The 27,049-nt window shown below is 41.5% G+C and overlaps 1 protein-coding gene across 1 annotated transcript in view; it reads right to left on the reverse strand.

Annotated features, from left to right (window-relative positions):
* The window catches only part of MAOA (monoamine oxidase A), an 83,922-nt gene that overhangs the window by 27,830 nt on the left and 29,043 nt on the right, over positions 1 to 27,049 (reverse strand). The window contains exons 3-5 of the mRNA XM_019956047.2: positions 26,075 to 26,212; positions 3,568 to 3,672; positions 2,296 to 2,387 (exon numbers count right to left, since the gene is read on the reverse strand). Of these exons, the coding sequence (XP_019811606.2) occupies positions 2,296 to 2,387; positions 3,568 to 3,672; positions 26,075 to 26,212 (335 nt within the window). The remainder of the gene's footprint in view (positions 1 to 2,295; positions 2,388 to 3,567; positions 3,673 to 26,074; positions 26,213 to 27,049) is intronic.

Genomic DNA, 27,049 nt, shown 5'->3' on the forward strand with positions numbered 1-27,049 from the left:
CATCCACTATGGATCATTCCTGAAAGATACCATCCATTGCATCACCCACTTTTCCATCTCATTCCATCACTGTGGTTCACCTGTGAGATACCAACACCCCACACCATCCACTGTTTCTATTTCCAATTCATTGTGATTTATTCCTGGAATATATATCCTCCCCATACCCTGATCTCCACTCATCCACTGGGCTCATTCGTGGAAGACACATCATTCCCCAACACCATCCATCAGTCCTATATCCCCCATCAACTGACTCATTCCTTTAAGATACTTGGACAAAAACATCCTCCTCACCATCCATCCTTCCTGACAGCTTTCCACCATTAATTGCAGGTCATTATTGGAAGATTCCATCCTGCCACATCATCCACCTTTCTCCATCTACCCCTATCCACGGTGTCTCATTTCAGAAAGATGTCACCATTCATATCATCCATCCTTCCTTTCTCCACCATCCACTGCTGCTCATTCCTTGTTGATACCATCCCCTCGTACCATCCTCTTTTCCTCCCATCACTGTGGCTCACTCCTAGAAGATACATCCCACCAATCCATCCATCCATACTATCTCCCCCCATCCACTGTAGCTCATTTCTGGAAGATACCATCCCCTCATACCATACTCTTCCTGTCATCCATAAACTGACTTATTCTTGGAATATACCATCTCCCCACGTCATCCACTCTTCCTGTCTCCTCCATCAACTGACTTGTCCTTGGAAGATACCATCTACACATACTATCCCTCTTTCGTCTCTCCCCCATCCACTGTAATTCATTCCTGAAAAATACCAACATCTCACATAATATATCTTTTATATCCTCCACCAATTGGTGCATTTCTCAAGATACTATCTCCACAACCACACAACCTCCCCACTTTCCTCCATCCACTGTGGCTTATCCTGGAAGACACCATCCCACCATATCATCCATCCTTCCTGTCTCTACCCATGCACTATGGCTCATTCTTGGCACATACCTGCCTCCCACACCATCCATCTTTCCTGTTTCCCCTGTCAACAGAGGCTCATACCCAGAAGATACCATTCTTACACCATCCACTATTTCCTGTCCCGTGCACACAATATGGTTTATTCCTGAACATAGTAACCCCACATACCATCCACTCTTCCTTTCTCTCTCATCAACTGGGTCATTCTTAAAAGACACCATGTTCACGCACCATTTTTCATGTCTCCTTCCATCCCCTGTGGTTAATTCCTAAAAGATACCATCCCCTCACAGCATCCATTTTCTTGTCTCCCTCATCTACTGGCTCATTCCTGGAATATACCATCTCCTCACACCATCCCCTCTTCCTAACTTCCCCATCCCGTTACTCATCCTGCAAGATACCATTTACTCACACTAAACACCCTTCCTGTCTTCCCCCACCCACTATGGCGCCTTCAATGAAGATTCTTAATTCCCACAGCATCCACCCTTCCTGTCTCCCCCATCTATTATGGCTCATTCATGGAAGATGCCATTCTCTCATATCATCTATCTTTCCTCTTTCCCTCATCCATTAGGCACATTCCTGGAAGATAGCTTGCCCTCACACCATCCATCCTTCCCTGTCCCTTACCACCCTCTGTGGCTCATTCTTAGTTGATGTAGTTACAACTCCTTTATTTCAACAAGGAATCTCTCCTTCACCCTCAAGAGAGGTCAGGTTCCTCCATTTCAATCTCTCTTAGAATTATGTAACATGTGTATAATTACAGTCTCTCCTGCTAAAAATATATCAGCTCCATGAGGTTAGGGGCCACACATCATAAGTTCACCACCATTCCTCAGTGCTTCTTCGTATGGTGCCTTCACACAGCAGCCCCAAAATGCTGACAGAATGATCTGTAACTCAGTTAGTAACACAGATTCTCATTGAAAACATAATTTAGAGTTTTCATTAATATAGACTAGCTTCCCTCTAGTTCTTCTATATTTATATGAAATTACTTTAACACCTTTCCAAATTGCTTTTGCAGCTGACCTCTGTACTATCTGAAAACACAATTACTTCTTTTATGGTGAAGTGCACAATTCTTTCATTAAAAAAAAAAAAGTTCAACTTCCTTCACATACTTTTCTTCTTATGTTTTAGATTCACTTTATGTTGAATCCTGCTCTGAGTGTCTCAAGGGCCCTTAAAGTCACTATTAATGGAAAGGTCATTAAGTTTCCCCTTAACTTTTCCTATAACTTATGAAAAAAAACTCTGAAGTTCAAGATAGGATAGGGATGATATGAAGGGAAGATAAAAAATACATTTTAAATAGTCAAGATTACTTTGTCCAGCAGATTTTTTCGATGAGATCTTTCATAGTCATCTTATCCCATTCCACTGCATGTGGGGCCTCCCATGGTGCATCAGCTGGAATCTGCAAAGAAAGGAAGGCCGACATTTAGGTCTGATGGTTACTGCCCACTGGCCTGCCAAGAGGCCCTCAGGAGAAACTCTGAAAACTGGTTTCTCTATGTTGGATGTGTGATGTGCATAGAATCCTATGTGCATATAGACAGTGGTGTATACATACACTACATATGTACACTACATACCCAGTGGTGGGTTTGGGATGGATAGCTCTTTGGATTCTATGCCCTAATGCTGTTGCCAAAATAATACCTAAATATATGGCACCCCACTCCAGTACTCTTGCCTAGAAAATCCCATGGATGGAGGAGCCTGGTAGGCTGCAGTCCATGGCCGCTAAGAGTCGGACACGACTGAACGACTTCACTTTCACTTTTCACTTTCATGCATTGGAGGAGGAAATGGCAACCCACTCCAGTGTTCTTGCCTGGAGAATCCCAGGGACGGCAGGGCCTGGTGGGCTGCCGTCTCTGGGGTCACACAGAGTCGGACACGACTGAAGCGACTTAGCAGCATATGCATTAATATAAATTAATATGTAATTATGATGGTCATCATCATAATTATTATTGAAAGGTAATGGAAGAGGGTATGGTAACCCACTCCAGTATTCTTACCTGGAGAATCCCATGGACAGAGGAGCTTGGTGGGCTACCGTCCCGTCAATAGGGTCACAAAGAGTCAGACATGACTGGAGAGACTTAGCATGCACACATGCGCCCACAACAGCCATTTTCAATTTCCAAATTAAGTTTGAGAGATGGATGTTATAGTTATTGAGTTACTGATACTCAGTGAAAAAACACTTTGAGGAAACAAATCTTCCTCCCCCTTTATTATCTCAGGTGGCATAATATATGGATAAGATCACTCTAAATAGGATTCCCAATAAAAATATGTCATATAAAAACTCAGTGGCATAGAGTTGAAAACACACAGGTACACACATTAGTATCAGAGACATGTGGGTTTGAATCCTGGTTCCCTTGTTGTATGATCTTGGGGAAATTATGTAACCCCTTGGCACTGAATTTCTCCTCGCTAAAGCAGAAATACTACCAATGTGGCAGAGTTATTGGGTACATTGGAAATGATATACATCAATGTTCCCTGCACTGTGGAAGGATATTAAACATTTGCTATTGATTTCAGTCACAGGTTAAGGGCAAGCTGAATGCACACTTTACCTCTTTTCCCATGTTATCCATGGTCCGCCACAGGTTGTTGTAATCCAGATAAGCAATGGGATTCCATACTGGAGGGAAGGCACCCCGAAATGGATAAGTTTTTCCCTAAAAGCAAAGGATATTATGTTAAATTAGGATGACATTCTAAAAATCCCAACCAGTCAACCTCAGAGCCATTTTCAAAGAAACAGGATCCTCTATTGTGTCAAAAAGCAATGATGGACAGCACCTATACAAGACTCAAATTACAGTTAGATTGTCAAGAATTCCCTAGTGTCATTTTAGCTGGTTTTGACTGATTTTTTTTTTTTTTTTTTGGCTGCTTGGCTTGTGGGATCTCAGTTTCCTGACCACGGGTTGAACCTGGGCCCTGTCAATGAAAACCTAGAATCCTAACAACTTAGCCACCATTTACTTCATTTCAGTTGTGTGACAGGCACTGTGCTACTATGAGGGAAGGGTGAATCCTCAGGAAAAGAGAGCAGGTCTAGATTCTTCCTAAGCCTTTCTTTTCTTTTTTTTTTTTTGGTCACACCATACAGCTTATGGGATCTTAGTTCCCTGCCATGGATTGAACCCATGCCCTTTGCATTGGAAGCACCAGGGAATTCCCTTTATTTCCTAATTGAATTCCTTTTTCTTTAAAACATCTTGTAAATCTTCATAAGGTCAAAACACTGTCTATTAATACATTTTGCACACAATTTCAATTTTATTGAATAGAAACATATTCAGTATTTGTAGAAAGCCTACTGTGTGTACTGTGTGCACTGACCAATATTCAGAGCTGGATTTTTAAAAAGGGCTAAAGTAAGACTCCTGACCATCAAGGCAGGGACACAAGACAGAAGAGCATTAGCATTCATGGGCGCACACTCACACACACTCTCCAACTGAGTAAGACTACATGGCAGCCATTAAGTGACAAAGAAGTAATTTTCTTTCCAGAGTAGCAAATTCAAATAACCTTGGCAGATTATGTGATCTGATTTCTTATCTGAAAATGCTGTGTAGTAGTGCTGCAAGACAACTTTTTAAGACTCCAAATCCTTTATCATCATCACTACCACCATCACCACCATTATTACTAATAGTCATTAAGATCTTTTTCCATGCCTGGCACTGCCCTAAGCTCTTTCTATGCATTGTCTCCTGTAATGCTCACCCCAACCCTCTGGAGGAAAGAACTATTAATATTCCCATTTTACAAATGAGGAAACCGAAGCTTAGTGATATTAGCTAGAAAACGGTTTGGACAGAAATTTCCTGCTCCCACAGCCTTTTCTCATAAACAATAAGCTTTCCGGCCTCTTATATGATTGATGGAATGTTGAGATAGTTTTGTCCAAGAGACATCTTAAACTTCCTGACTAAAAGAAAGAGAACTCTGAAATGTGAACCTTATAAATCTCCCACACATCTTTTATGTTTCTAAGGAATAAAAAAGGAGACTAAGAAGCTCAAGGGTAACAGGGTCAACTTTGGAAAATGTGCAAGAATGTTCTGAGAGAAACTGGCAGACACAAAAATAACTCTGCACAGGAGAGAAACTGGGTTAAATAATAGTTCACCAGCAGCCTTCAGAACAGTTGGCTCTTGTTGCAATTCTTCCCTTAATTGAAACTGTAAAAAAATCTATATTTTATACTCAAGTAATAGTCTCATACCAAACTGATATTTGCTTTGAAAAAAACTGTTTAAGAAAATCCTTCAGTTCATTTCAGTTCAGTTGCTCAGTCATGTCTGACTCTTTGTGACCCCATGAGCTGCAGCACGCCAGGCCTCCCTGTCCAACATCAACTCCGGGAGTTTACCCAAACTCATGTCCATCGAGTCAGTGATGCCATCCAGCCATCTCATCCTCTGTCATCCCCTTCTCCTCCTGCCCCCAATCCCTCCCAGCATCAGGGTCTTTTCAAATGAGTCAACTCTTTGCATGAGGTGGCCAAAGTATTGAAGTTTCAGCTTTAGCATCAGTCCTTCCAATGAACACCCAGGACTGATCTCCTTTAGGATGGACTGGTTGGATCTCCTTGCAGTCCAAGGGACTTTAAAGAGTCTTCTCCAACACCACAGTTCAAAAGTATCAATTCTTCGGCGCTCAGTTTTCTTTATAGTCCAACTCTCACATCCATATGTGACTATTGGAAAAGCAATAGCCTAGACTAGATGGACCTTTGTTGGCAAAGTAATGTCTCTGCTTTTTAATATGCTGTCTAGGTTGGTCATAACTTTCCTTCCAAGGAGTAAGTGTCTTTTAATTTCATGGCTGCAATCACCATCTGCAGTGATTTTGGAGCCCCCCAGAATAAAGTCTCTCACTGTTTCCACTGTTTCCCCATCTATTTGCCATGAACTGATGGGACCAGATGCCATGAACTTAGTTTTATGAATCTTGAACTTTTTAAAGCCAACCTTTTCACTCTCCTCTTTCACTTTCATCAAGAGGCTCTTTAGTTCCTCTTCACTTTCTGCCCTAAGGGTGGTGTCATCTGCATATTTGAGGTTATTGATATTTTTCCCGGCAATCTTGATTCCAGCTTGGGCTTCTTCCAGTCCAGCATTTCTCATGATGTACTCTGCATATAAGTTAAGTAAGCAGGGAGACAATATATAGTACTCCTTTTCCTATTTGGAACCAGTCTGTTGTTCCATGTCCAGTTCTAACTGTTGCTTTCTGACCTGTATACAGATTTCTCAAGAGGCAGGTCAGGTGGTCTGGTATTCCCATCTCTTTCAGAATTTCCCACAGTTTGTTGTGATCCACACAGTCAAAGGCTTTGGCATAGTCAATAAAGCAGAAATAGATGTTTTTCTGGAACTCTCTTGCATTTTCGAAGATGCAGCAGATGTTGGCAATTTGATCTCTGGTTCCTCTGCCTTTTCTCAATCCAGCTTAAACATCTGGAAGTTCATGGTTCACGTATTGCTGAAGTCTGGCTTGGAGGATTTTGAGCATTACGTTACTAGCATGTGAGATGAATGCAATTGTGTGGTAGTTTGAGCATTCTTTGGCATTTCCTTTCTTTGGGATTGGAATGAAAACTGACCTTTTCCAGTCCTGTGGCCACTGCTGAGTTTTCCAAATTTGCTGGCATATTGAGTTCAGCACTTTCACAGCATCATCTTTTAGGATTTGAAATAGCTCAACTGGAATTCCATCACCTCCACTAGCTTTGTTTGTAGTGATGCTTCCTAAGGCCCACTTGACATCACATTCCAGGATTTTTAGCTCTAGGTGAATGATCACACCATCGTGATTATCTGGGTCATGAAGCTCTTTTTTGTACAGTTCTTCTGTGTATTCTTGCCACCTCTTCTTAATATCTTGTGCTTCTGTTAGGTCCATACCATTTCTGTCCTTTATCGAGCCCATCTTTGCATGAAGTGTTCCCTTGGTATCTCTAATTTTCTTGAAGAGATCTCTAGTCTCTCCCATTCTATTGTTTTCCTCTATTTCTTTGCATTGATCACTGATGAAGGCTTTCTTATCTCTTCTTGCTATTCTTTGAAAACTCTGCATTCAAATGGGTATATCTTTCCTTTTCTCCTTTGCTTTTCGCTTCTCTTCTTTTCACAGCTATTTGTAAGGCCTCCTCAGACAGCCATTTTGTTTTTTTGCATTTCTTTTTCCTAGGGATGGTTTTGATCCATCTCCTGGACAGTGTCACGAACCTCCATCCATAGTTCTTCAGGCACTCTGTCTACCAGATCTAGTCCCTTAAATCTATTTCTCACTTCCACTGTATAATCATAAGGGATTTGATTTAGGTCATACCTGAATGGTCTAGTGGTTTTCCCTACTTTCTTCAATTTAAGTCTAAATTTGGCAATAAGGCGTTCGTGATCTGAGCCACAGTCAGCTCCTGGTTGTGTTTTTGTTGACTGTATAGAGCTTCTCCATCTTCGGCTGCAAAGGATATAATCAATCTGATTTAGGTCTTGACCATCTGGTGATGTCCATGTGTAGAGTATTCTCTTGTGTTGTTGGAAAAGGGTGTTTGCTATGACCAGTGTATTCTCTTGGCATAACTCTATTAGCCTTTGCCTTGCTTCACTCTGTACTCCAAGGCCAAATTTGCCTGTTACTCCCAGTGTTTCCTGACTTTCTACTTTTGCATTCCAGTCCCCTATAATGAAAAGCACATCTTTTTTGGGTGTTAGTTCTAAAAGGTCTTGTAAAAAAAAAAATAAAATAAAAAAAATAAAAGGTCTTGTAGGTCTTCATAGAACCGTTCAACTTCAGCTTCTTCAGTGTTACTGGTCAGGGCATAGACTTGGATTACCGTGATATTGAATGGTTTGCCTTGGAAACAAACAGAAATCATTCTGTCGTTTTTGAGACTGCATCTAAGTACTGCGTTTCGGACTCTTTTGTTGACTATGATGGCTACTCCATTTCTTCTAAGGGATTCCTGCCCACAGTAGTAGATAAAATGGTCATCTGAGTTAAATTCACCCATTCCAGTCCATTTTAGTTCGCTGATTCCATTTGCCTTGATTCATGAACCTAACATTCCAGATTCCTATGCAATATTGCTCTTTACAGCATCGGAGCTTACTTCTATCACCAGTCACATCCACAGTCGGGTGTTGTTTTTGCTTTGGCTCCATCCTTTCATTCTTTCTTAAGTCATTTCTCCACTGATCTCCTGTATCATATTGGGCACATACCAACCTGGGGAGTTCATCTTTCAGTGTCCTATCTTTTTGCCTTTTCATACTGTTCATGGGGTTCTTAAGGCAAGAATACTGAAGTGGTTTGCCATTCCCTTCTCCAGTGAACCACATTCTGTCAGACCTCTCCACCATGATCCCTCTGTCTTGGGTGGCCCCACATGGCATGGCCTAGTTTCCTTGAAAATCCTTAAATATGCTTAATCATAGGGGGACATTAAGTATGATAAATAAATATGATAAGTATGATACCAACCAGAATAGTATTTTACCCAAGGTCCTAAAGACCCTGTAGTGTGAGCTTTGAACAACAAAGAGAGGTGGCAGGAGAGGTGAAACATTCAGCTAGTGAGAAGTGTCTAGCCTGCCCATCTTTTTTAGAAATGGGAGTCATGGAATATTTTAAAAGGAGATCTTAGAGGCCCGCCATGATGTTAATTTTTATCCTGCTGATAGAGGTACTAAGTTTATAAAAGGTGTTCATGAGTTTCTCTCTTAGCAGTGTTTGGCTTCTTTGTTCTTATTTCACAGAAAATCTCAGTGTGCTAAAGATATGCATTTATGTGGAAACAGTCACATACCTCTTCCTTTCTCACCAGTCCCTGAAGGCTTATTTCCTCCATGGCCTGCTTCTAAACTAGACAATTCAAGACTACTTTCTGCCTGGGTAAATCCCTGAAATAGGGCAGTGGGAGAGCCTGGAGATGGCTCTTAGCTGGGTGAAAATTGTTTGGGAATGCACCTTCACATTATCTTAAATGTGATTCTATGCATGTGTGCATGCTAAGTCACTTCAGTCATGTCTGACTCTTTGCGACCCCATGGACTGTAGCCCTCCAGGCTCCTCTGTCCATGGGGATTTGCCAGGCAAGAATACTGGAATGAGATGCCGTATCCTCCTCCAAGGGATCTTCCCAACCCAGGGATTGAATTCCCATCTCTTACATCTCCTGCATTGGCAGGTGATTCTATAGTTTTCTCCCCAAAGTGTCAGCTGTTTCTCAATCCTAAACCACTTCTCAGCAAGAAATGCCTTTATAACCTAAGAATGTGAGGCAGGATCTCCTAGAATACTACATTTTCCAAAGAGCATGGATAAAGTAAAAATTAAAAAAAAAAATCTTGGGTAAAAGTAAAGTTAATTTTGTGCCTATACTCTGAAATCTTTCTACCCTTTCTAAGTGGCTTGTAATCTCTGTGCCTTTGACACAGCCAGAGTTGTTGATGTCAAGTAGAACGCAATGTCCCTGGAATTGTGCCCCAAATACTTACGTCTCCTTGAGAAACCACATCTTCACTCTACCAATGTTCATAATAAAGGGAGACTGTTGCCAGGAGAGGATAGTTTGTTGTTGCTTTTTTTTTTTTAAGTTTTTGGATGCTTGCCCAATTAAGGCAAGGGGAAGGCGTTCTTAACACTTCAATGTTACTGAGCAAGCTATTTAATGCTATTAAATTTTTACTATGAAATATGCTATATATGATAAAAAATTGATAGTTTAAAGAGAAATAATAGAAATGAACAACCACATGTACCCCATCCAATTTGAGAAGCGTGATATCACCAGAAATTTAGACATACACCATGTTTCTCCCCAATCACATCCAGCCTCCTCTGCACAAGAGGGAGCCACTGTAGTGAATTTTGTGTCTAACATTCCTTTTCTTCCATCTCCTTCATATACATACCTGCATGATACATTGTTTGGTTTTGTCTATTTTTGAGCTTTAGATAGACAGACTAAGACACACATGAATGTCCATTCTGGAGCAGTGAAAATGAATAAACCATGAACAACACAAATCAACATGGATTTAACTTTAAAATATATCAGTGAGGGAATTCCCAGGTGATCCATTGGTTAGGACTTGGAGCTCTCAGTGCCAGGGCCCCGATTTGATCCCTAGCTGGGGAACTAAGATCCCACAAGTCATTGCAGCATGGCCATAAACAATTAAAAAAATATGCTGGTGAAAGAAGAAAGTCAAAGAATACATAGAGTTTGAGTCCATTTACATAAAGTTCAAAAATAAGAAAGGAGGACAGTTGATGCCTCCCACATCATTCTTTATTGTTGAAAGAAAAGTGAAAATGAAAGTTGCTCAGTAGTGTCCGACTATTCACAACTGCATGGACTACACAGTCCGTGGAATTCTCTAGGCCAGAATACTGGAATGGGTAGCCTTTCCCTTTTCCAGGGGATCTTCCCAACTCAGGGATTGAACCCAGGTCTCCCACACTGCAAGCTGATTCTTTACCAGCTGAGCCACTAGGGAAGCCCAAGAATACCGGAGTGAGTAGCCTATCCCTTCTCCAGGGGATCTTCCTGACCCAGGAATCAAACCAGGGTCTCCTGCATTGCAGGCGGATTCTTTACCAACTGAGCTATCAGGGAAGCCCACCAGCTTTATTGTTGGTCCCGTAAAATAAGCCAGAAAGTAGCATTTACCAATTGGCATGGTGGTGAGTTTCAGCTCTGTACTTTTAATATTTAGTTGAACAGAAGGGAATCAGTGTTATTAAAGAGTATCATAGGCCACTGAAGGAAGCTGACAAATATTTTTCTTTGATCATCTTGAAAATAAGCAGATATGTTCTGGATTGATTTAGGAACATGTCTGTGCAAGCCATATGAATTCCCTGGCACCTTTCTAGTCTCACTGTTTTGTGATTGGCCTGTATGAGAAATCTTTTGGTGGTTTAATTTTCTATAGTTCATAATGCTTTAAATAAAGAAATTATCTAAAAAGAGACCCATTAAATAGGATCGTGTTGTATTTTAAGTTTAAAAAATCATTTTTTACCTCTTCCAATATGCAGGTAGCCAAACTCTTTTTAAACATTATACATAGTGCTACTTTACCTAGAAAAAGCCATCATAATTTACAAGGAAACATCTATCCTATCTTTTTTTTTCCCCCTTTTTTTTGGCTATGGTTTAAGGTTTATGGGATCTTAATTCCCCAGGGACCAGGGACTGAACCCAGGCCTTCCCCAGTGAAAGTGTGGAATCCTATCCACCAGACTGCCAGGGAATTTCCATATCTTATCTTAATGTATTGGTTCTCCCAAGTGGCCATCTGGTTCATAAGACCCTCTCTTCTCTGATCTACTGACTCTCCCAGGGTCCAATCCTCAGCCTTCCTTGGCCCACCCATTTCCCTGGGGAACTCATTCATCATCTGGATTTGTTGTTATTTTATTTGCACAGCATTATGGCTTGCAATTTTCATGCCTCTTCTCCCTCTACCTCTTATACAACTTCAAGGGCTAGCAGCATATTCTTAAGTTCATGACCTCATTTTCACCTTATGCTCAGCCCCCTCTTTCAGGATTTGTACAGCTAACACAATGGGCACTTGAGTTGTGCAATCTCATCCCTTGAAAAAGAGAATCATTAAACTCAGGTATAAATTACACCATAACATTAAGAATAAAAGGTTTCAGATGCATAGTTATGCCATCTTTCCCAAGGGACTCTAGGTATATACAAACATTACAAATAAAGCAATTAATATAGAAATAATACGAGTTCTTCTGGAGGTTCTTGGGTAAGTAAAGATAACTGACAGGGCGTTGAAAAAAATATTTTTCCTCTTTCACAAATGCTATTAACTCAAGAGAACTAGGTAGTTAGAAAAAAGATGAAAATATTACAGTGTGAAGATAAGTGGCTGTTTTTCTTTCACAGTTTTACTAAGATATCAGTCACATACTCTATAATCCATCCATTCGAAGTGCACAATTCAATGCTTTTTAGTATATTCAGAGTTGTGAAACCATCACCACAGCTAATTTTAGAACACTTTCATCAGCCCAAGAAGAAACCTTTATTCATTAAAAGTCACTCTCAATTTTCTCCCACTCCATTTTGAAGAACTGTCAAAGTATTTCGCAAAGCAGCTGCCACCAACTTACATTCCCACCAGCAATATATGAAGATTCCAATATCTCCATATCCTTGCCAACACTTGTTATTGTCTGTCTCTCTGATTATAGTCACCCTGGTGGATGCAAAGTGGTATCTCATTGTGGTTTGGACTTACACTTCCTTAATGACTAACGATAGCCAAAATCAAATCTGTCTTGGTGAGTGGAAGGTCATATTGTTGAGACCATACATTGTCTCCATCCTTGATGCCATGGATGCCATTTTGTATGTGGGCTCACTGAGCAAGTGGTAGAGGGAAGAGATGATATAATGGCTTTGTACTCTGTCAACTTGTTCAGGCCGAACTGGATTTCTGAGTTTTCTTTCCTATGTATTTCTGGTTAGGATAGGTCACAAGAAAGATTCTTATGGGAAATCTAAAGAGTAAAAGTGAAGCAGCCACTCCTTTTGGGGGTCACACACATTGCTGCTGATTTTCATGGCATGAGGGCCTGCAACTATTCCACCCTTCTGGGATCCTCCTTCAGCTTCTCCAACTCTTAGGCCAGGTATATGTATTTAGCTCTATGATGAAGAATCCTGGCTTCTGCAAGACACCCACAGTGTCAAGATCAGAGGCAACAAAGGCTAATCTGGACTCCAGCTCACACTTGTGGGTTCCAGCTTGTTCTTGCTTTTCCCCATCATACATCTATCTTCCCTTCCTAACTGCCTGCCCTTCAAACTCCAGCATCAGATGCAAAGACTTATTTCCCCACAGTTGCTGCTGCTGCTGCTAAGTTGCTTCAGTCGTGTCCGACTCTGTGCGACCCCATAGACGGAAGCCCACCAGGCTCCCCTGCCCCTGGGATTCTCCAGGCAAGAACATTGGAGTGGGTTGCCATTTCCTTCTCCAATGCACGACAGTGAAAAGTGAAAAGGAAGTTGCTCAGTCGTGTCCGACTCTTCACGACCCCATGGACTGCAGCCTACCAGGCTCCTCCGTCCATGGGATTTTCCAGGCCAGAGTACTGGAGTGGGGTGCCATTGCCTTCTCCGTCCCCACAGTTAGGTAAGGCCAAGTCCCTATAATAAATCCTTTAGTCATTTTGCTTATCTCACTGAACCTTGACTGATGAGGCTGATATCCTAAGGACTGATCATCTTATACTTGATTATTGAAGCTTACTCTGCAACAGATGTTCAGTGGTCAACATCCACCATGGGACATAAGGGCAACCCCAGCCAATGAGGAACACGGACAAATTCTCTCAGCTTCTCTGTTCTTTTTTTTTTTTAAGCTTCTCTGCTCTTGGTGGGGCAATTCTTTGGCATAGTCCACACAATTTCTCAGGTAAAACTAAGGGGAACTGAGCCTCAGTTGCCCACAGCTGTAACAACTCATTAACCCTTTATTGGCATTTATTTCCTTCCCTTTTATAACCCAACCTACACTTCAGGTTCTATCTATGGAGGCTGGTAAAGTGCTATATTGAGATCTTTTGTATATTTTGAGTGATACACACTCCAGTAGAAAGTGTAAAGGGGAAATGTGTCTTATACCAAAGTCTACATAAGTTGATTATTAGTGTTTGGTGTGTCTAGTACTTGAGTGGGATAGCTGAGACATTAAGAGGACAGGTAGACAGACCCTTCTGAGAATGTTTTCTTTGGGGACCTCAAGTTTTTAGAGAAAGGTGCTCTTCACTGTTAACAGATTTGATCTAGAAAGATCAGTATCACTATCTCTAGTCTGACTCCTGGGGCTTTGGTCCCTGTTAAGGAGTGCTTCTCAACCAGGATTGACTATGCTCCCCAGATTATATGTGGCAATGTCTGGAGACAGTTTTAATTGTCATTATTGGTTGGGGGTTGCTGCTTGATAGCCTACAATGCACAGGACAGCCCCATTACAACAAAGAGTTATCCAGTTCCAAAAGTCAGTAGTGCCCTCGTTGAGAAACCCTGCTGTAGAGTAATATACATGTGAATGAATATCATAAACTTTTCCGGAATCCAACCCTTTCCATTTGCAGGATTCCTGGATTTATAGCAGAAGTTGCTCAGAATAACTCAGGGTACAGATTACAGGGATCCTGCCATCAGGCCTATTAATCAAGGGTGTGTGGGCAGGCAATCTATATTTTGAACAAATCCCACAGGTAATTCTAATATTCACTAAAACTTAGATCTTATCACATTATAGTGTTTGTGTAAAATTCTTCTTATTCATTTAGCCATGCATGCATGCATGCTAAGTTGCTTCAACTGTGACCAACTCTTTGCAACCCTATGGACTGTAGCCCACCAGACTCCTCTATCCATGGGATTCTCCAGGCAAGAATACTGGAGTGGGTTGCCATGCTGTCCTCCAGGGGATCTTCCCGACCCAGGGATCGAACCCAGGTCTTCTGCATTGCAGGCGGATTCTTTACCATCTGAGCCACCAGGGAAGTCCCATAACGCTCTTACACTCTTAATAGTATAGTGTAAATATAACTCTTATATATGTAATGAGAAACAAAGTTGTGTGGCTCACTTTATTGTGATATTTTTGCCTCATTGCAGTGGTTCTAGAACCGAAGCTATAGTATCTCTGAAGTATGCCTGTGGTGTGTGTGTGTGTGTGTCTAATTTGTTTAAACCCAGCTGGTACCTGGTAGTGGCAGAACCAGAGTTCATGTCTCCATGCTTTCAGTTCAGACTCCCCTGGCCCCCAACTCTGTGTCTCAGTCTCCATGTCTGAAAGATTGGACCTGCAAAGCCACTGAGATGGATCCCCCACTGAGAACCTATTAGGATGTACTTCCACCCCTGGAGGTTGTAGGCATGAGTGAATACTGATCTGAGAGGGACATGGTCCCAAAGATCTCACCTAGCTGCCTGGATCAGAAACCACTTTAGCTTCCTCTGAATGCACTAGAGCACTTTGTTCATTTGTTCAAAGCCCTTTGCCATTCCTTACAATGTTAAACTGAGTTAAGTACATGTCTTACCATCTGGACTAGTCTCAACACACCTGAGAAGAAGGATTATGCCTCATTTCCTACATTGCCTTGTATTATAAATACCAAGGTTCTAAGAAATGCTTGTTAAATGAAGGAATAAGAGGAAGACTGGAAATCTTGCTTTTTTATATCCCATCTCCTATCACACTTAGTTCCCCTAGTCCCCAGAAAGGATCCACTCTCTTTTTATGCAAATGACCCCCTCTTTTCCCAACTCAGACAAGAGCTTCAAATGAATGCCAATTTGGCACTGATTTTTCCTTATCAATTCACAGGCATAGCTTTTTAAAAATAAGCATAATCAATATTACCATTGGTAGTAATTACCAAAACTAGTAAATTACCATCCAAGTTATTAGAATTCACTATGTGTAAGGTGCTAAAGAGAAGAGAAAGATGAAAGACTCACTTTCTTAGGGAACCTAAATCTCTAAACACATATATATTAACATTTCTCACTCTGATCTTTCTGGATGCTATATGAAAATGAGTTCCATGGCCATAAATCTGGAGAATGCTGACTTATAGTTAAACAGCTTAAAAAAAAAAAAACTGCTAGCCCTCATAATACTTCTAATTTCCTAATGGATATCTTGGCTCTCAAAGACAGGCTTAGAATATGGAGAATTTCCAAAATTTATCCAACCAACAAACTCTCTCTTTTGCAAAGCATTTTTGGAAATAAAATTGCTTGGAAAATATTCCCTTAGGCATGCTTTCTTCATATGTTGGCTGTCACTGGTAGGGGCCTGAGATAACACAGGAAAACACAAACTAGAAAGAAAACCCAAAATAAACAATATTTATTTTCCAAATGCTACAAATGAGAATAAATTCTTATGCATACCTCTGCTGGACAAAAGGCACATAGTTCCACAACACTGAGTCAAACAGGAGAAGTCAGATGAAGTTGTTAGGGGAACCACTGACTGAAACCTCCTGCCCTGGTCAGGCCTGACACATTCAGGAGGCATCGGTCCTGGTAAGGAATGAGAAACTAAGAAGCTACCAACAACTGGAAGAATTGGGAAAGGTCAAAAGGAAGAAAGAGACTCTAGTCCATATGTCCTACCAACCTCCCAGAATCCTCCTCACTGGAATCCATCTTGGCTGAGCAATGTGTGTGCCACCAGGAAGGACCTTGAGCCAGAATGATTGGCCAGGGACAACCCAGAAACTAATCCCATCACCATAAAACCCAAGATTTCGAGCCATGTGGCAGAGAGGTTCTCCTGGATTCCCTGCCATTCTCTGCCTGGGCGCCCCTTCCCAATAGTCTCTCTCTTTGTCAGCATGTGTGTCCTCGGGCAATTCATTTCCAAGTGTGAGACAGGAGCCCATTCTCGGGCCCTGGAAGTGGTCCTCCTTCCTGCAACAAATTCACTTGTACATCTAGCTAAAACTGCAAGGGCTCTGTGTTGAGTCTCAGGTCTGGGTCTCTGCTCCCCTGGGAACAGGGCAGTATAGACAGAAAGTACAGCAGAGCAGGTTGAGAGGGTCAAGGGCAAAGCGGAACTTCTTGCCAGATAGGCTGTTAACTGAGAGCTTTCACTTTGTGTATCCCAGTGACCAGGCAGAGGCAGCCCTGTCCCTGTACTGGGTGGAGTTTCGTCTGTGATGGCTCCTGCACTCAGGCTGGTAGAGATGTGATGACGGCTTGCAGTGGGAGGGAGGGTGGACCAGAAACCATCAGATTCCTAGCACAATCTCTCCAACATCTGGACATCAGAAAAGTATTTTTAAAAATTCTACCAACCGGGGGAAAGTCACAGATATTCAGGACTTCTCGGGTGGGTGCCCAGACAATTATGTGGACTAGTGAGTGACTGCACCCACGGCTTGGAGAAGGAAATGGCAACCCACTCCAGTACTCCTGTCTGGAGAATCCCAGGGACAGAGGAGCCTGGTAGGCTGCCGTCTATGGGGTCCCAGAGTTGGACACGACTGAAGGGACTTAGCAACAGCAGCACCCACGGCTATGCCCCAGGGTCTACTTTATCACCTTCTGCTGGTCAGGAAGTGTGAGCTGATGGTGATTTCCTACCATGTCTCTAAAGCCTGATATTTTTTTCAGAGCCGTTTATCTGCTGGATATGACTGTGGAAACTAGGCCACTGGGTACTTTGGCAAACACACAAAATTAAATCTCAGCCTGAGGTTCACTGTGTATCATCTGAGTCTGACAAATTACATGAGAGCCATGGGAATGAAAGCAAATGTACTAATAGTTTGGTAATTGTTCTCTTAGTTTGAAAAACCTGACATAAGCAAAGTCTTTGAAATGAAGAGGACTCAGCTCAACAGCTTTTGCGAGCAAAGTATTCATTACATTTAACAATAATTAGCACTCAAATTTTCTGCGATCCCACCTAGAATTTTCTTCTTCCAGTTGCACCAAATCCAATCACAAGGCAAAAAATACAATAAAGTACTATGAAAACAATACTGGACCATTCAAATATAAAGTATCAACATTATTTTCATTATTTGGTTTTTTTCAGTTTCAAGTTCTCTGTTTACTAAGAGTAATTATCAACTAGGCTTTCACATCTGCCTATCTGTCTGTCTGTCTCTCTCATTCACTTCTTGTAGGACCTGGAACCAAATACTTACATTCCTATAACTGAACAAGACGCTATGGGGCCTTCCTGAGACGGGCCTTCCCCCATATTCTCTGCTTTAGCTCCTCTCTGAAGTACCTAGATAATAGTACTTGATGAACATTTCCTGAGTTGTTTTACAGATGCTATAAACTTCCCCCTTTCTTAGAGTGGGAAATGGCAATCCGCTACAGTATTCTTGCCTGGAAAATTCCATGGACAGAGGAGTCTGGCGGGCTACAGTCCATGGGGTTGGAAAGAATCAGACACAACTTAGTGACACACCCTCTCCAACAATGGAAGATGTTAACTACTTGAGCACCAGAAGCATATAGCCCCAGGCCTTCTGTAGCCTAAGGACTAATAATGTTAACCCCTGTGACACCACCTTGCTACTTCACCATCAGCCAGAGAACTGTGCACAAACTGGTCACAGACCCTGTGACTCCCCCTCCCTCACCTGGCTTTTAAAAGTGCTTTGCCAAAACCCTTCAGGGAGCTCAGGGCTTTTTAGGGCACGAGCCCACCCAGGTCATTACATGGCCTTGCAATAACCCTTTCTCTGCTCCAAACTCTGACCTTTCAGTTTGTTTGGCCTCATTGTACATGTGGCACACAAACTGACACTAACGTTCTTACAACTTTCTCCTATCTCTAAAGTGAGGATAACTGTCACTTACTGAGATCCACTAGGTTTTCAAAAGGTATTCGTTCACTGAGTTTGCTATACAAGTGAAAAGGCTTGGAGCCCACACCTGAGACAGAGGGCTACTGATCCTGTTAAGCGGCAAGACAGGGCAATGACAGAAAAGACTTTCTGGCTGGGCCAGTGGGACAAGTGAACTTTCCCTTTTTCGGGAGGCTCAGACTGGACAAGATTAAAAAAAAGTTAAAAAATTCAGGACCCTGGGGTTGCAAAGAGTTGGACACGCCTGAGCAACTGAGCTGAACTGAATGATTAAGTCTTCTGGTTGGGATACTTGGGTGTGTGCTCTGGGGTGGGAATAGGGGCTACTCAGGGAGGAAGTAGAAAGCAAGGAGTGGGGAGGCAGGGGGAGATCTCTAGCTGGAAACTACATTCTGTCCTGAAAGGTCAGAACCTCCCAGAGTTGGGTAATCATGGAGACTAGAACAGTCTCTCTTGAGGAAGCTGCTTTTGTAATGTTTCATTCTATTCACAAGTTCTTTTTTGCCATTAACCAAAATGCCAGAGTCCCACTTGAAGAGGTAATTGAAAAGTCCCACAGCCTCAGTGAGAGAAAAGCTTTGTGTGTGACCTATTGCCCTTTCTATGCTGCCAGTGAAGGCCAGTCCAAGGCGGGTGGGTGATTCTAGACTATTTCTCAATGAATGTCTAGAAAAATGATTTCTGTAGTGAATTACTTCCTATTAAAAATGAATGAAAGGAATATAAAAAGTGAATGTACTTAATGTCACTAAATTACATACCTAAGTAGGTTAAGATGGTGACTTTTAGGTTATGTCTGCTGCTGCTGCTGCTAAGTTGCTTCAGTCGTGTCTGACTCTGTGCGACCTCATAGACGGCAGCCCACCAGGCTCCCCTGTCCCTGTGATTCTCTAGGCAAGAACACTGGAGGGGGTTGCCATTTCCTTCTCCAATGTATGAAAGTGAAAACTAAAAGTTAAGTCACTGTGTCCAACTATTAGCGACCCCATGGACTGCACCCTACCTACCAGGCTCCTCCGTCCATGGAATTTTCCAGGCAAGAGTACTGGAGTGGGTTGCCACTGCCTTGTCTATTTTATCACAATTTTTTTTAATTAATAAAAAGGAAAAATCTAATAATTAATTGGACTTTGCTGTATATTGAGAAAATGGTTAACGCTGACCTAACTTTCTAAACAGCACAAGGCTTTAAGGGTAATTTGTCATTAAGCTTTCCTATGATCCACAAGAAGTATATGAAGCCTTTTAAAATACAGAAGAAAAAAAGAATGGAAACTACTAGCAACTATTTCTTACAAGCTATTTCTATATTTCTTTATACTGAATACTTGATAGAACAGAGTGAAAATATGTGAATATTTTTAGTCTTTCTGCTTTTAAAATCCTATGTATAATTGAATTTAGAGAAAAACATCCCTTTTGTATTACTTCATTTCTATGATCAAAACAATTTCTTATCATGAACACAAGCCCATTACCACTTGCCTGTCCTTACCTAATTGTCTTTTTTCATCTTCTACTCTGACTTATACAAATTACTTTAAATCCTCTTTTCTTCTTTTGTAAACCAGGCAGAGTACAATGGCATAAAATAAAATACTCTTATTGATGATACGTTGACTAATAAGTTTACATAAGTCACTTATAAAAAAGAATATATAGCCAACAATTCTAAGCCATGTCCCAGGCCTCTAGCTTTAGTATTTTATTTTATTTTTTTTAGCTTTAGTATTTTAACACAATAACAAAATCCATCCTCTTCAGCCTGCTGAGCCTAACTGGGGCAGCCTGGGGCTTTCTCAGGAGTCAAGTCGTCACCGAAGACCAGAAGGGGACCAGATCTATGGCTAAGAGTACAAGAGATGAGGCCACCCTGGTGAATGGCGCCACATGTGACTCCTAGGCATACCCACTCCACACCAACCCCTGGAATCCATAGGAGCCCTTACTGCCAAAGTGGCATCTGAGGACTCTAAAGCCTGTTGGGGTAAGATGATTCCTGTTGTATCTCGGAGCAGTTTATTAAAGGGGTTCACAAGTTAACTCTGCCCACAGAATAAGGAATGGTGTGATGTAACTCACAGAACCTGAGTTCAATACCTGGAAAGCCCCACTTTGGCTCCTAAACTCTCTAAGCCTCAATTTTCTCATGTGTAAGATGGGGTAAATAATGCACTTACCTCAAAGGATCAAGGAAGCTCAAATGAGGTAACACAGATATATGTATATTACAGATAGAAGGCAACACCAATGCGTGGAATCAGGAGGGATGAATTCAGGTGATTAAAAGAAATGAGGCAAAGACAGGACAATCGACATCCCTACAAGAGCCTAAAACTTTTGGCTCCTAGGGTTTCCTACTGAGAGGGGTGGAAAGTGAAAGCATAACTTTCTTTGAAGACAAAAGAAAAGACTTCTGTGAGTTGGTATGGAAAGGTGTTAAAAGCGGCTTAAAAATATATGTCCCCGATCCAAAAGAAACACCTTATTAGAAGCAAAGGGTCAAAGTCGCAGTTATATCTGGCAAGCATTAAGACAAACTAACAAAAAAAAAAACACATCCTCTGCTTTCAACACAGCCTACTGGCAAAAACAAAATTCACCTCTTAGCAACAACAAAGAAAATTACTTAGCATTCCAGAACACACACGTTCTGAAAAGCCTTTGATTTCAGTCGTTGGCACAGAAACATGGAGTAAATGTGTGGGAAGAACAGAACCAATACTCAGAAAGATTGCTTGGTGAACTGTTACTATCAGGAAACTAGACTGTTTCAAACAAATCTTTATCACATCATTCTCTAAAAGCAAATGTGTGGTCTATCTAGTCTGTATTTTTATTTAAGGAGGATTCAAAAAGCAGGCAGAAAGTGAGAATGCGTAAAAATATCAGTGTCTCCTTTAAAGCAGTCCCTGCAAAAAGCCTTGCTCCATCTCTGGCAGTGTTCACCCTCTTGATACCCTACCTGCATTGTTATGGTCTGGAGAAACCCATGGAAAGCAAAAGAAAAGAAAATGAAGTATTTCTTCCTCCTTTTCCAAGATGCGGCAATGCAAAACTTAACCCCAAAGTCTCCACAACTCAATGAAAGTAACTCATAAAACAACTGCAAAGATGGTGCATTTTCTTTACTAACACAAGTAATCAATCAATCAGTCCAAGAGATGTTCAAGTCCACCTGCTTCCTGTGCACATTCCAAAAGAAGAGATCCATAGAGTACATTTTAAACTAAAGTATCTAGCTGACACCACCTCAAAGCCACCTTTTAGGTTAAAGACGTGATTAATTTCCGATTTCACAAATCAGATACAGTCTCCCAAATAAAGCCATATCAAATTCACAACATATATAAAACCTGTTCACTGTAGGAATCAGTCAGGAAACTATGATATGAGAATCAGATTTACTAAACCAGAGTTAGAATAGCAACTCTATTCTCAAGATCCATGAAGAATACAGGCAGAAATGTTATTTAATATTACTTATTTACTGTTTGTTGTTTACTTATTTCCTCCCCTGAAATGGCAAGCTCTATGTGAGCAGGAACCTGAATTATGTATCCATCAGTCTATATCCAGCCTAGAACAATATCTGGTACACAGTTGATTGTCCAGTGACTACTTACTGAAACAACGAATGAATTTAGCATAACCATAAGAACCTTCTAAAAATGAAGTAGATAGGGACTTCCCTGTCAGTCCAATGGTTAAGACTCCATGCTTCCACTGCTGGGGGCCTGGGTTTGATCCCCAGTTGGGATCACAACAAACTGGAAAATTCTTCAAGAGATGGGAATACCAGACCACCTGACCTGCCTCCTGAGAAATCTGTATGCAGGTCAAGAAGCAACAGTTAGAACTGGACATAGAACAACAGACTGGTTCCAAATCGGAAAAGGAGTACATCAAGGCTTTATATTGTCACCCTGCTCATTTAACTTATATGCAGAGCATATCATTTCTATGATGAGCTGGATGGAGCACAAGCTGTAATCAAGATTGCTGGGAGAAATATCAATAACCTCAGATACACAGATGACACCACCCTTATGGCAGAAAGTGAAGAAGAACTAAAGAGCCTCTTGATGAAAGTGAAAAAGGAAAGTGAAAACGTTGGCTTAAAACTCAACATTCAGAAAACTAAGATCATGGCATCTGGTCCCATCATTTCGTGGCAAATAGATGCGGAAACAATGGAAACAATGACAGACTTATTTTTCTGGGCTCCAAAATCACTGCAGATGGTGACTGCAGCCATAAAATTAAAAGACACTTGCTCCTTGGAAGAAAAGTTATGACCAACCTAGAGAGCATATTAAAAAGCAGAGACATTACTTTGCCAACAAAGGTCCTTCTTGTCAAAGCTATGGTTTTTCCAGTAGTCATGTATGGATGTGAGAGTTGGATTATAAAGAAAGCTGAGTGCTGAAGAATTGATACTTTTGAACTGTGGTGTTGGAGAAGACTCTTGAGAGTCCCTTGGACTGCAAGGAGATCAAACCAGTCCATCCTAAAGGAAATCAGTCCTGAGTATTCATTGGAAGGACTGATGTTGAAACTGAAACTCCAATACTTTGGCCACCTGATGCGAAGAGCTGACTCATTTGAAAAGACCCTGATGCTGGGAAAGACTGAAGGCAGGAGGAGAAGGGGACAACAGAGGATGAGCTGGTTGGATGGCATCACCGACTCAATGGACATGAGCTTGAGTAAACTCCAGGATTTGGTGATGGCACACTGCAGTCCATGGGGTCGCAAAGAGTCAGACATGACTGAGCGACTGAAGTTAACTGAACTAAACTGGGGAACCAAGATCCCACTAAAGCAGGTAAACTTAGTCCTCTTGGGGAAGGGAGAGAGTGGAAAACACCACCCAGCATCTATCCCCAGTGCTTCAGAGGCTCAGGCTTGGGACCACACAATCAAAATTTGCCCCGTAAACACAATCTAGCTAAGGTCAAGAGTAGCTCTCTGGTGAATAGTGAAAATCATCCTAGAGTAGGTGGAAACTGAATGCACTACAGTCTGCTGACAGAAGAAACAATGGAGGTATTCTTGAAGGCTGCAGATTAGTAAAATTTAAGAGCTGGAGCAATCTGGATCATAAATAATATGGCTTGGTTTAACTAGACAGCCGCAATCGTCCAGTTATTTGCCCACTTCATTTCAGTGTTATTTACTGAAAAGAATATACTGTATTAGATTACAGAAGCTGAGCTTGTGAGGAGAGCTAATGTAGAGTGTCACATAAACAATTTGCATTATTGGCCCAATTCATGACCATGCTGGCAGGAAAAGTCCTTTCTTCTCCCTAGAAGCAAACATAACACTAAGAGTGGAGATAGTCTTAAATAAGTGGAATTATTTTTTGCTATACAATTAATTGGGCTTCCCTGGTGGCTCAGACGGTAAAGAATCCACCTGCAATGCGGGAGACCTGGGTTCAATCCCTGGGTCAGGAAGGTCCCCTGGAGGAGGGCATGGCAACCCACTCCAGTATTCTTGCCTGGAGAATCCCCATGGACAGAGAATCCTGGCGGGCTACAGTCCATGGGGTCGCAAAGTGTTGGACACGACTGAGTGACTAAGCACATACAGTTGATTATCATCTTATCTGGAATAGCTAAATATCTGCCTGCTCTTTCCCTAATCCGGCCTCCTCACTTTCTAGTTTCCTGGTCATTATAAAAACATCCACTACCTTGCGTATTTCTCATTGCAGAAATGATGTGATTTATCAGAAACACTAGCAGAAAGCCACTCATTCAGGTAAAATAAATTAACCTTTAACTGGTGCCCTAGTTTTTTGTTTTTTTTTTTTTTTTACCTTAACTTTGTAGTCTACCTTGGGTGAAAATAGGTGCTCCTTGGCAGGTTAAAGTATGTGAGAGGATGGTTTAATGGTAAGTGTTTATTTATTTATTGGCTGTGCCACATGGCTTGTAGAATCTTTGTTCCCCAACCAGGGATCTAACCCAGGCCATGGAAGTGAAAGTCCTGAGTCCTAACCACTGGACTGCTACGGAATTTCCTAACAGCATATCTATTCTCCACCTTTCCATTAGATGAGACCGTCTTAAATTAAAAGAACAGTCTTTAGCATCTTAAGAATATAAGTAAATCCTAAAATTCATAAAGAGCACGTATATTCAGGGGGTAGGTAGACCATTACTAGTTTTATACTTCTGTCAAGTCACTTGACCTCACTGAACCTCAGTGTTTTCCTCTATAAAGCGGAGTATAAATTTGCTCAGGTTCCAAGATAATTACCAGACTCATTTGAGTTCTAGATGGACTAGACAGTAAATTTAGATGACTGTTTAACTAGCAGTTGAGTAGTACAAAGGATTTGGTTTCTCTCCCTACATTAAATATGATAATACAGGTCAAAGTGCTCAATACATGTTATTTAACAGTTGCTATTACTCTTACCTTTGTTATTACTTACTAGTCCAGGTAAACATCATGCTGTGCAGAGAAGACAAAGTGGGAAAGCAAAGGAGTTTTTCCTTTTTGATCATGGCCTATTGAACCCAGTGTTCATAAATTTACTTTGTCTAAATTTTTTTTTATACTTTTCCATTTCTCCCTTGACCTCTGAAACCAGTTTTTCTAAAGGCTGCTGGTTTCTTTTCTCATTGGTCTGACTGCCAAACTTCCCCAAGCATCACAAACAAACCCAAAGCAGGTAATCAAAGTTTCCCAAGATTCCTGACCTCACCAACTGGGCATCAGTGTCCATATGTACATTCAAGGATCCTCAAATCTCTGCTCTGAAAGGCCCTGAAGATGGCACACCCACAAGATTGCTGGGGGTTGGGTGATGCATCTGTTGAGAAGTGATATGGTTAGTGGTGTGGGAATCCTGGCATTAGGAGTAACTGACCCCTGCTCTGGTGATACTAGTTCCAGGAAGTGGGCTGCAGTATCAGACCAGAAACTTGATTTCTCCAGGCTCTTTTTCAGACTCCATCTGCTCCATGTTTGGCTTCAGGAAGAAAGAATAACATGGGCAACAGCTGCTGTTCCTTGAGGGGATAGCAGCACTTTGAGTTTAGACAATCTCTTGTTTAAACAGTAGGAAATTGCACAACTGAGCTAGACTTCCCAATAGTCATGGCTAGGTGCAGAGAAAACGATCAAAGTGTGCAAAGAAATGTCAGGTAAGGATGAGGATGAATGACCCATTTAGAGTCTTAAGTGGCCTCAAACTGTTGTGTTCCTTGGGGCCTTAGAACTGCCTCATAGGTGCCTCAGGAGCTGCCTGGACTGTGTGTGTGTGTGTGTGTGTGTGTGTGTGTGTGTGTGTGTGTGTCTATTTCAGGTGCTTCCCTCAGCCCTAGAGGGATGGGAATAAAGGAAGCTGAGAGCCTTGCACCCCTATTCCAGCTGGACTAGAAGCAGGGTGTGGCCTTCTAGGGCCACAGTGGGTGAGGTGGAGGAGAACCAAGCTGAAGAATGCCCACTTTCAGTGACTGCAGGAGTCCACAAGGACTTTTTTTAAAAAGAAGGAAAGCAAGGCAGAATACTACTTTAAAGCTGAGAACCTACTTTTGTGCTTGCTTTGACAAAAAAAAAAAAAACTGAAAACAAAACCAAATGTTTTCCCAAATAAAATGCTTCCCCACTGAGTAAAACACTTGAGTAAAACATCAGGCTTACCTTGACATAATGAACAAGACGCTCGTTTACATTCACTTTGTAAGTTTCTAAACCCAGTTGCTTAGATAACCGTAAGATCCTATTCTGGGTCGGGCCTACATAAGCACCGCCAACATCTACGTAGTCAACATGTTCATTCTGTAGAAAGAGAAAAAGTGGCCAGAAGACTTTGGTTAGAACTCTAAGAAATATATATGTGTATATATATATATATATATATATATATATATATATATATATATATGTTGCTAAGTCTCATAAAAACAAAAAGGACCACTGAAAATAGCAATCCTTTCACCTCAAGAACTGACCCCCCAATCCCATATGACATCACTAAGCAATCCCATTTGTTTAGTTATTGATGAGGCCAATTCGCCAAGAACATGCACAAACAGTAAAGAGCACTATAGTACATCCTGCCCATCTAGGTCTTCTTCAAAGCATTTAGGTCATCTGTGCTTTTCTTTGGGATTGTTGCTGGGAGGGCCACCCAGAGATTTATGAAGCCTAATTATCACCCTGCTTATTTAACTTATATGCAGAGTACATCATGAGAAACGCTGGACTGGAAGAAACACAAGCTGGAATCAAGATTGCCGGGAGAAATATTAATAACCTCAGATATGCAGATGACACCACCCTTATGGCAGAAAGTGAAGAGGAACTAAAAAGCCTCTTGGTGAAAGTGAAAGTGGAGAGTGAAAAAGTTGGCTTAAAGCTCAACATTCAGAAAATGAAGATCATGGCATCCGGTCCCATCACTTCATGGGAAATAGATGGGGAAACAGTGGAAACAGTGTCAGACTTTATTTTTCTGGGCTCCAAAATCACTGCAGATGGTGACTGCAGCCATGAAATTAAAAGACGCTTACTCCTTGGAAGGAAAGTTATGACCAACCTAGACAGCATATTCAAAAGCAGAGACATTACTTTGCCAACAAAGGTCCATCTAGTCAAGGCTATGGTTTTTCCTGT

This window comes from Bos indicus, chromosome X, assembly GCF_029378745.1.
Source record: "Bos indicus isolate NIAB-ARS_2022 breed Sahiwal x Tharparkar chromosome X, NIAB-ARS_B.indTharparkar_mat_pri_1.0, whole genome shotgun sequence".
NCBI classification, from domain to species: domain Eukaryota; kingdom Metazoa; phylum Chordata; class Mammalia; order Artiodactyla; family Bovidae; genus Bos; species Bos indicus.